Genomic DNA, 12,500 nt, shown 5'->3' with positions numbered 1-12,500 from the left:
CCTCTCTCTCTGTCTCTCTCTCTCTCTCTGTCGCTTTCTCTCTGTCTCTCTCTCTCACTTTCTGTCTCTCTCTCTTTCTCTCTCTCTGTCTCTCTCTCAGCCTCTCTCTCTCCATGCTGAGAAACCGGCCTACTCTGATTATAGTCATGCAGCTGGGCTCACCTTGGATAACCCTTGTGGTGGTTTAGAGTAGGTCTGATTGTTATTGGTACTCTGAACCTCACCTAGACTGACTGGATAAAAATCTCACCCTGAAGGGACCTGGGGGAGCTGCCTGGGGGGCTGCCTGGAGGGGCTGCCTGGGGGAAGTGAAACGATGCAGTTAATCTGAAGTGCTTTTAAATGTTTTTTTTTTTTTTTACATTTCTAAATTGCTTTCAACACATAATTTACAAGCGCATTGCATGTGGGTGTAGTGTAGTGGCGGCACCCCATCAGAAGAGGAGGCGTGGCTTTGAATCGGGGCTAATGGCTGTGTAAATTACACTATAGGGACTTGGGAATACGATGTCATTGCTAAAGTAGGCACATATTTAGTAGAAAACAGCTTCGCCATCATCATCATCATCATCATCATCATGTTGTCAAATATACTTTAGACAGATGGCAACGTTGTCAATAGAATGTTCTTCAAAAATAGCTAGCAATGCTAACGATAGCTAGCTAAAATCTGGAGGTATCCCCTCAAGCTTAGCTAGCTAGCGTTATACTGCATCTACACAATGCTAAAGCTAGCTAGCTAGCGTTATACTGCATCTACACTCAATCTGGAGGTCTCCCCTCAAGCTTAGCTAGCTAGCGTTATACTGCATCTACACAATGCTAAAGCTAGCTAGCTAGCGTTATACTGCATCTACACTCAATCTGGTGACATGAAAATGATGACACTAATTATTTGCTTTTCTTTAGAAATGTCATTATGTTTTCAACCCACCGTAATAAACGTTAGACCTATAGGCAAGTCAGTTAAGAACACATTCTTATTTTCAATGAGGGCCGAGGAACAATGGGTTACCTGCATTGTTCAGAGGCAGAACAACAAATTTTTACCTTGGCAGCTCGGGGATTCGATCTTGCAAACTTTCAGTTGCAAGTCCAACACTCTAACCACTAGGCTACCTGCCACCTCGACACTCTAACCACTAGGCTACCTGCCACCTCTACACTCTAACCACTAGGCTACCTGCCACCTCTACACTCTAACCACTAGGCTACCTACCACCTCTACACTCTAACCACTAGGCTACCTGCCACCTCGACACTCTAACCACTAGGCTACCTGCCACCTCGACACTCTAACCACTAGGCTACCTGCCACCTCTACACTCTAACCACTAGGCTACCTGCCACCTCTACACTCTAACCACTAGGCTACCTACCACCTCTACACTCTAACCACTAGGCTACCTGCCACCTCGACACTCTAACCACTAGGCTACCTGCCACCTCTACACTCTAACCACTAGGCTACCTGCCACCTCTACACTCTAACCACTAGGCTACCTACCACCTCTACACTCTAACCACTAGGCTACCTACCACCTCTACACTCTAACCACTAGGCTACCTGCCACCTCTACACTCTAACCACTAGGCTACCTGCCACCTCTACACTCTAACCACTAGGCTACCTGCCACCTCTACACTCTAACCACTAGGCTACCTGCCACCTCGACACTCTAACCACTAGACTACCTGCCACCTCTACACTCTAACCACTAGACTACCTGCCACCTCGACACTCTAACCACTAGGCTACCTGCCACCTCTACACTCTAACCACTAGGCTACCTGCCACCTCTACACTCTAACCACTAGGCTACCTGCCTCCTCTACACTCTAACCACTAGACTACCTGCCACCTCTACACTCTAACCACTAGACTACCTGCCACCTCTACACTCTAACCACTAGGCTACCTGCCTCCTCTACACTCTAACCACTAGGCTACCTGCCTCCTCTACACTCTAACCACTAGGCTACCTGCCACCTCTACACTCTAACCACTAGGCTACCCTGCCTCCTCTACACTCTAACCACTAGGCTACCTGCCTCCACTACACTCTAACCACTAGACTACCTGCCACCTCTACACTCTAACCACTAGGCTACCTACCACCTCTACACTCTAACCACTAGACTACCTACCACCTCTACACTCTAACCACTAGGCTACCTGCCACCTCTACACTTTAACCACTAGGCTACCTACCACCTCTACACTCTAACCACTAGACTACCTGCCACCTCTACACTCTAACCACTAGGCTACCTGCCACCTCTACACTCTAACCACTAGGCTACCTGCCACCTCTACACTCTAACCACTAGACTACCTGCCACCTCTACACTCTAACCACTAGGCTACCTGCCACCTCTACACTCTAACCACTAGACTACCTGCCACCTCGACACTCTAACCACTAGACTACCTGTCACCTCTACACTCTAACCACTAGGCTACCTGCCACCTCGACACTCTAACCACTAGGCTACCTGCCACCTCTACACTCTAACCACTAGGCTACCTGCCTCCTCTACACTCTAACCACTAGGCTACCTGCCTCCTCTACACTCTAACCACTAGGCTACCTGCCACCTCTACACTCTAACCACTAGGCTACCCTGCCTCCTCTACACTCTAACCACTAGGGTACCTGCCTCCACTACACTCTAACCACTAGACTACCTGCCACCTCTACACTCTAACCACTAGGCTACCTACCACCTCTACACTCTAACCACTAGACTACCTACCACCTCTACACTCTAACCACTAGGCTACCTGCCACCTCTACACTTTAACCACTAGGCTACCTACCACCTCTACACTCTAACCACTAGACTACCTGCCACCTCTACACTCTAACCACTAGGCTACCTGCCACCTCTACACTCTAACCACTAGGCTACCTGCCACCTCTACACTCTAACCACTAGACTACCTGCCACCTCTACACTCTAACCACTAGGCTACCTGCCACCTCTACACTCTAACCACTAGACTACCTGCCACCTCTACACTCTAACCACTAGGCTACCTGCCACCTCTACACTCTAACCACTAGACTACCTGCCACCTCTACACTCTAACCACTAGGCTACCTGCCACCTCTACACTCTAACCACTAGGCTACCTGCCACCTCTACACTCTAACCACTAGGCTACCTGCCACCTCTACACTCTAACCACTAGGCTACCTGCCACCTCTACACTCTAACCACTAGGCTACCTGCCACCTCTACACTCTAACCACTAGGCTACCTACCACCTCTACACTCTAACCACTAGATTACCCTGCCACCTCTACACTCTAACCACTAGGCAACCTGCCTCCTCTACACTCTAACCACTAGGCTACCTGCCACCTCTACACTCTAACCACTAGGCTACCTGCCGACCCTTCTCACTCTAACCACTAGGCTACCTGCCACCTCTACACTCTAACCACTAGGCTACCTGCCTCCTCTACACTCTAACCACTAGGCTACCTGCCACCTCTACACTCTAACCACTAGGCTACCTGCCACCTCTACACTCTAACCACTAGGCTACCTGCCACCTCTACACTCTAACCACTAGGCTACCTGCCACCTCTACACTCTAACCACTAGGCTACCCTGCCTCCTCTACACTCTAACCACTAGACTACCTGACACCTCTACACTCTAACCACTAGGCTACCCTGCCACCTCTACACTCTAACCACTAGACTACCTGCCACCTCTACATTCTAACCACTAGGCTACCCTGCCTCCTCTACACTCTAACCACTAGACTACCTGCCTGCTCTACACTCTAACCACTAGGCTACCTGCCACCTCTACACTCTAACCACTAGGCTACCTGCCACCTCTACACTCTAACCACTAGGCTACCTGCCACCTCTACACTCTAACCACTAGGCTACCTGCCACCTCTACACTCTAACCATTAGGCTACCTGCCACCTCTACTCTCTAACCACTAGGCTACCTGCCTCCTCTACACTCTAACCACTAGGCTACCTACCACCTCTCTACCCTCTAACCACTAGGCTACCTACCACCTCTACACTCTAACCACTAGGCTACCTGCCACCTCTACACTCTAACCACTAGGCTACCCTGCCACCTCTACACTCTAACCATTAGGCTACCTGCCACCTCTACTCTCTAACCACTAGGCTACCTGCCTCCTCTACACTCTAACCACTAGGCTACCTACCACCTCTACCCTCTAACCACTAGGCTACCTACCACCTCTACACTCTAACCACTAGGCTACCTGCCACCTCTACACTCTAACCACTAGGCTACCTGCCACCTCTACACTCTAACCACTAGGCTACCCTGCCTCCTCTACACTCTAACCACTAGACTACCTGCCACCTCTACACTCTAACCACTAGGCTACCTACCACCTCTACGCTCTAACCACTAGACTACCTGCCTCCTCTACACTCTAACCACTAGGCTACCTGCCACCTCTACACTCTAACCACTAGGCTACCTGCCACCTCTACACTCTAACCACTAGACTACCTGCCACCTCTACACTCTAACCACTAGGCTACCTGCCACCTCTACACTCTAACCACTAGACTACCCTGCCACCTCTACACTCTAACCACTAGGCTACCTGCCTCCTCTACACTCTAACCACTAGGCTACCTGCCACCTCTACACTCTAACCACTAGGCTACCTGCCGATCCTACACTCTAACCACTAGGCTACCTGCCACCTCTACACCCTAACCACTAGGCTACCTGCCTCCTCTACACTCTAACCACTAGACTACCTGCCACCTCTACACTCTAACCACTAGGCTACCTGTCACCTCTACACTCTAACCACTAGGCTACCTGCCTCCTCTACACTCTAACCACTAGGCTACCTGCCTCCTCTACACTCTAACCACTAGGCTACCTGCCACCTCTACACTCTAACCACTAGGCTACCCTGCCTCCTCTACACTCTAACCACTAGGGTACCTGCCTCCACTACACTCTAACCACTAGACTACCTGCCACCTCTACACTCTAACCACTAGGCTACCTACCACCTCTACACTCTAACCACTAGACTACCTACCACCTCTACACTCTAACCACTAGGCTACCTGCCACCTCTACACTTTAACCACTAGGCTACCTACCACCTCTACACTCTAACCACTAGACTACCTGCCACCTCTACACTCTAACCACTAGGCTACCTGCCACCTCTACACTCTAACCACTAGGCTACCTGCCACCTCTACACTCTAACCACTAGACTACCTGCCACCTCTACACTCTAACCACTAGGCTACCTGCCACCTCTACACTCTAACCACTAGACTACCTGCCACCTCTACACTCTAACCACTAGACTACCTGCCACCTCTACACTCTAACCACTAGACTACCTGCCACCTCTACACTCTAACCACTAGGCTACCTGCCACCTCTACACTCTAACCACTAGGCTACCTGCCACCTCTACACTCTAACCACTAGGCTACCTGCCACCTCTACACTCTAACCACTAGGCTACCTGCCACCTCTACACTCTAACCACTAGGCTACCTACCACCTCTACACTCTAACCACTAGACTACCCTGCCACCTCTACACTCTAACCACTAGGCAACCTGCCTCCTCTACACTCTAACCACTAGGCTACCTGCCACCTCTACACTCTAACCACTAGGCTACCTGCCGACCCTTCACTCTAACCACTAGGCTACCTGCCACCTCTACACTCTAACCACTAGGCTACCTGCCTCCTCTACACTCTAACCACTAGGCTACCTGCCACCTCTACACTCTAACCACTAGGCTACCTGCCACCTCTACACTCTAACCACTAGGCTACCCTGCCTCCTCTACACTCTAACCACTAGACTACCTGACACCTCTACACTCTAACCACTAGGCTACCCTGCCTCCTCTACACTCTAACCACTAGACTACCTGCCACCTCTACATTCTAACCACTAGGCTACCCTGCCTCCTCTACACTCTAACCACTAGACTACCTGCCTGCTCTACACTCTAACCACTAGGCTACCTGCCACCTCTACACTCTAACCACTAGGCTACCTGCCACCTCTACACTCTAACCACTAGGCTACCTGCCACCTCTACACTCTAACCACTAGGCTACCTGCCACCTCTACACTCTAACCATTAGGCTACCTGCCACCTCTACTCTCTAACCACTAGGCTACCTGCCTCCTCTACACTCTAACCACTAGGCTACCTACCACCTCTACCCTCTAACCACTAGGCTACCTACCACCTCTACACTCTAACCACTAGGCTACCTGCCACCTCTACACTCTAACCACTAGGCTACCTGCCACCTCTACACTCTAACCACTAGGCTACCTGCCACCTCTACACTCTAACCACTAGGCTACCTGCCACCTCTACACTCTAACCACTAGGCTACCTGCCACCTCTACACTCTAACCACTAGGCTACCTGCCACCTCTACACTCTAACCACTAGGCTACCTACCACCTCTACACTCTAACCACTAGACTACCCTGCCACCTCTACACTCTAACCACTAGGCAACCTGCCTCCTCTACACTCTAACCACTAGGCTACCTGCCACCTCTACACTCTAACCACTAGGCTACCTGCCGACCCTTCACTCTAACCACTAGGCTACCTGCCACCTCTACACTCTAACCACTAGGCTACCTGCCTCCTCTACACTCTAACCACTAGGCTACCTGCCACCTCTACACTCTAACCACTAGGCTACCTGCCACCTCTACACTCTAACCACTAGGCTACCTGCCACCTCTACACTCTAACCACTAGGCTACCCTGCCTCCTCTACACTCTAACCACTAGACTACCTGACACCTCTACACTCTAACCACTAGGCTACCCTGCCTCCTCTACACTCTAACCACTAGACTACCTGCCACCTCTACATTCTAACCACTAGGCTACCCTGCCTCCTCTACACTCTAACCACTAGACTACCTGCCTGCTCTACACTCTAACCACTAGGCTACCTGCCACCTCTACACTCTAACCACTAGGCTACCTGCCACCTCTACACTCTAACCACTAGGCTACCTGCCACCTCTACACTCTAACCACTAGGCTACCTGCCACCTCTACACTCTAACCATTAGGCTACCTGCCACCTCACTCTCTAACCACTAGGCTACCTGCCTCCTCTACACTCTAACCACTAGGCTACCTACCACCTCTACCTCTAACCACTAGGCTACCTACCACCTCTACACTCTAACCACTAGGCTACCTGCCACCTCTACACTCTAACCACTAGGCTACCTGCCACCTCTACACTCTAACCATTAGGCTACCTGCCACCTCTACTCCTCTAACCACTAGGCTACCTGCCTCCTCTACACTCTAACCACTAGGCTACCTACCACCTCTACCCTCTAACCACTAGGCTACCTACCACCTCTACACTCTAACCACTAGGCTACCTGCCACCTCTACACTCTAACCACTAGGCTACCTGCCACCTCTACACTCTAACCACTAGGCTACCCTGCCTCCTCTACACTCTAACCACTAGACTACCTGCCACCTCTACACTCTAACCACTAGGCTACCTACCACCTCTACGCTCTAACCACTAGACTACCTGCCTCCTCTACACTCTAACCACTAGGCTACCTGCCACCTCTACACTCTAACCACTAGGCTACCTGCCACCTCTACACTCTAACCACTAGACTACCTGCCACCTCTACACTCTAACCACTAGGCTACCTGCCACCTCTACACTCTAACCACTAGACTACCCTGCCACCTCTACACTCTAACCACTACGCTACCTGCCTCCTCTACACTCTAACCACTAGGCTACCTGCCACCTCTACACTCTAACCACTAGGCTACCTGCCATCCTACACTCTAACCACTAGGCTACCTGCCACCTCTACACCCTAACCACTAGGCTACCTGCCTCCTCTACACTCTAACCACTAGACTACCTGCCACCTCTACACTCTAACCACTAGACTACCTGCCACCTCTACACTCTAACCACTAGGCTACCTGCGTCCTCTACACTCTAACCACTAGACTACCTGCCACCTCTACACTCTAACCACTAGACTACCTGCCACCTCTACACTCTAACCACTAGGCTACCTGCGTCCCCTCTACACTCTAACCACTAGGCTACCTGCCACCTCTAACCTAACCATTAGGCTACCTGCCACCTCTACACTCTAACCACTAGGCTACCTGCCTCCTCTACACTCTAACCACTAGGCTACCTACCACCTCTACCCTCTAACCACTAGGCTACCTACCACCTCTACACTCTAACCACTAGGCTACCTGCCACCTCTACACTCAACCACTAGGCTACCTGCCACCTCTACACTCTAACCATTAGGCTACCTGCCACCTCTACTCTCTAACCACTAGGCTACCTGCCTCCTCACACTCTAACCACTAGGCTACCTACCACCTCTACCTCTAACCACTAGGCTACCTACCACCTCTACACTCTAACCACTAGGCTACCTGCCACCTCTACACTCTAACCACTAGGCTACCTGCCACCTCTACACTCTAACCACTAGGCTACCCTGCCTCCTCTACACTCTAACCACTAGACTACCTGCCACCTCTACACTCTAACCACTAGGCTACCTACCACCTCTACGCTCTAACCACTAGACTACCTGCCTCCTCTACACTCTAACCACTAGGCTACCTGCCACCTCTACACTCTAACCACTAGGCTACCTGCCACCTCTACACTCTAACCACTAGACTACCTGCCACCTCTACACTCTAACCACTAGGCTACCTGCCACCTCTACACTCTAACCACTAGACTACCCTGCCACCTCTACACTCTAACCACTACGCTACCTGCCTCCTCTACACTCTAACCACTAGGCTACCTGCCACCTCTACACTCTAACCACTAGGCTACCTGCCGATCCTACACTCTAACCACTAGGCTACCTGCCACCTCTACACCCTAACCACTAGGCTACCTGCCTCCTCTACACTCTAACCACTAGACTACCTGCCACCTCTACACTCTAACCACTAGACTACCTGCCACCTCTACACTCTAACCACTAGGCTACCTGCGTCCTCTACACTCTAACCACTAGGCTACCTGCCTCCTCTACACTCTAACCACTAGACTACCTGCCTCCTCTACACTCTAACCACTAGGCTACCTGCCACCTCTACACTCTAACCACTAGGCTACCTGCCACCTCTACACTCTAACCACTAGGCTACCTGCCACCTCTACACTCTAACCACTAGGCTACCTGCCACCTCAACACTCTAACCACTAGGCTACCTGCCTCCTCTACACTCTAACCACTAGGCTACCTACCACCTCTACACTCTAACCACTAGACTACCTGCCTCCTCTACACTCTAACCACTAGGCTACCTGCCACCTCTACACTCTAACTACTAGGCTACCTGCCACCTCTACACTCTAACCACTAGGCTACCTGCCACCTCTACACTCTAACCACTAGGCTACCTGCCACCTCTACACTCTAACCACTAGGCTACCTGCCACCTCTACACTCTAACCACTAGACTACCTGCCACCTCTACACTCTAACCACTAGGCTACCTGCCCTCCTCTACACTCTAACCACTAGGCTACCTGCCACCTCTACACTCTAACCACTAGGCTACCTGCCGACCCTACACTCTAACCACTAGGCTACCTGCCACCTCTACACTCTAACCACTAGGCTACCTGCCTCCTCTACACTCTAACCACTAGGCTACCTGCCACCTCTACACTCTAACCACTAGGCTACCTGCCTCCTCTACACTCTAACCACTAGACTACCTGCCTCCTCTACACTCTAACCACTAGGCTACCTGCCACCTCTACACTCTAACCACTAGGCTACCTACCACCTCTACACTCTAACCACTAGGCTACCTGCCACCTCTACACTCTAACCACTAGGCTACCTGCCACCTAGACTACCTACCACCTCTGCCCTCTAACCTCTAGGCTACCTGCCACCTCTACACTCTAACCACTAGACTACCTGCCTCCTCTACACTCTAACCACTAGGCTACCTGCCACCTCTACACTCTAACCACTAGGCTACCTACCACCTCTACACTCTAACCACTAGGCTACCTGCCACCTCTACACTCTAACCACTAGGCTACCTACCACCTCTACACTCTAACCACTAGGCTACCTGCCACCTCTACACTCTAACCACTAGGCTACCTGCCACCTCTACACTCTAACCACTAGGCTACCTGCCGCCTCTACACTCTAACCACTAGACTACCTGCCACCTCGACACTCTAACCACTAGGCTACCTGCCTCCTCTACACTCTAACCACTAGGCTACCTGTCTCCTCTACACTCTAACCACTAGGCTACCTGCCTTTTAACACTCTAACCACTAGGCTACCTGAACACTTCAACCATAGGCTACCTGGTTTCACACTCAACCACTAGGCTACCTGCCTCCTCTACATTAACCACTAGACTACCTGCCACCTCTACACTCTAACCACTAGGCTACCTGCCGCCTCTACACTCTAACCACTAGACTACCTGCCACCTCTACACTCTAACCACTAGGCTACCTGCCACCTCTACACTCTAACCACTAGGCTACCTGCCGCTCTACACTCTAACCACTAGACTACCTGCCACCTCGACACTCTAACCACTAGGCTACCTGCCTCCTCTACACTCTAACCACTAGGCTACCTGTCTCCTCTACACTCTAACCACTAGGCTACCTGCCTCCTCTACACTCTAACCACTAGGCTACCTGCCTCCTCTACACTCTAACCACTAGGCTACCTGCCTCCTCTACACTCTAACCACTAGGCTACCTGCCTCCTCTACACTCTAACCACTAGACTACCTGCCACCTCTACACTCTAACCACTAGGCTACCTGCCGCCTCTACACTCTAACCACTAGACTACCTGCCACCTCTACACTCTAACCACTAGGCTACCTGCCACCTCTACACTCTAACCACTAGGCTACCTGCCTCCTCTACACTCTAACCACTAGGCTACCTGCCTCCTCTACACTCTAACCACTAGGCTACCTGCCTCCTCTACACTCTAACCACTAGGCTACCTGCCACCTCTACACTCTAACCACTAGGCTACCTAGACTGCTGACACCTGGTGGAATCCATAGGAATTGCACCCAGGGAGCTAATTCTCAATATGACCTTTCTCTTGCATTTCGAAGAGGATGGACTCTCAAAAACAAAACAAAACAACAACAATTCTAGTTGGTTTTTTCATTGTATTTTCTCCTACCATATCAATTGTGTTATAAGTGTTTTCTACCCATTATATGCATATCCTGGCTTCGGGGCCTGAGCAACAGGCAGTTTACTTTGGGCACGTCATTCAGACAGGAAGTGGAGAGAAAAGGGGCTCAGCCCTAAGAAGTTTTAGGGGCGGGACTTTTACCACTATAGTACTATTGTTATTCCCTATAGATGCCAGGAAGAGTACCTGGTACGGTCCTACGGCCCCTAGTGCAGGCTGAGGTGTGACTCTCTTCTCCCCTCCCACTCCTCTCTAGATGCCAGGAAGAGTACCTGGTACGGTCCTACGGCCCCTAGTGCAGGCTGAGGTGTGACTCTCTTCTCCCCTCCCTCTCCTCTCTAGATGCCAGGAAGAGTACCTGGTACGGTCCTACGGCCCCTAGTGCAGGCTGAGGTGTGACTCTCTTCTCCCCTCCCTCTCCTCTCTAGATGCCAGGAAGAGTACCTGGTACGGTCCTACGGCCCCTAGTGCAGGCTGAGGTGTGACTCTCTTCTCCCCTCCCTCTCCTCTCTAGATGCCAGGAATAGTACCTGGTACGGTCCTACGGCCCCTAGTGCAGGCTGAGGTGTGACTCTCTTCTCCCCTCCCTCTCCTCTCTAGATGCCAGGAGGAGTGTCCGGTGGGCTGGTACGGTCCTCAGTGCAGCCTGCGTTGTGACTGTCAGAACGGTGCTAAGTGTTACCATATCAACGGGGCGTGTCTCTGTGACACAGGCTTTAAAGGACCTCACTGTCAGGAGAGGTTCTGTCCCCCAGGCCTGTACGGACTCATCTGTGACAAGTACTGTCCCTGTAACGCCTCCAACACTGTCAGGTACCATTTTCATTGTAGTTCATTATCACTTTTACTACGCTAAACTATGTAGAATATTGGCCTGTTGAAAACTACAAATCCCTACTACATCACACAGTTCAGGCTGGATCTGAATTATCTCTAGAGAAACTACAACTCCCTACTACATCACACAGTTCAGGCTGGATCTGAATTATCTCTAGAGAAACTACAACTCCCTACTACATCACACAGTTCAGGCTGGATCTGAATTATCTCTAGAGAAACTACAACTCCCTACTACATCACACAGTTCAGGCTGGATCTGATTTATCTCTAGAGAAACTACAACTCCCTACTACATCACACAGTTCAGACTGGATCTGATTTATCTCTAGAGAAACTACAACTCCCTACTACATCACACAGTTCA

At 51.1% G+C, this 12,500-nt stretch overlaps 1 protein-coding gene across 1 annotated transcript in view; it reads left to right on the top strand.

Annotated features, from left to right (window-relative positions):
* The window catches only part of megf11 (multiple EGF-like-domains 11), a 496,621-nt gene that overhangs the window by 297,378 nt on the left and 186,743 nt on the right, over positions 1–12,500 (top strand). Inside the window, exon 8 of the mRNA XM_065002744.1 lies at positions 11,897–12,109. Coding sequence (XP_064858816.1) covers positions 11,897–12,109 — 213 coding nt within the window. The remainder of the gene's footprint in view (positions 1–11,896; positions 12,110–12,500) is intronic.

This window comes from Oncorhynchus nerka, linkage group LG17 (assembly GCF_034236695.1).
Source record: "Oncorhynchus nerka isolate Pitt River linkage group LG17, Oner_Uvic_2.0, whole genome shotgun sequence".
Lineage (NCBI taxonomy): Eukaryota > Metazoa > Chordata > Actinopteri > Salmoniformes > Salmonidae > Oncorhynchus > Oncorhynchus nerka.
The sequence above is the reverse complement of the archived record's forward strand: the minus strand, read 5'-3'. Positions and strand labels throughout refer to the sequence as shown.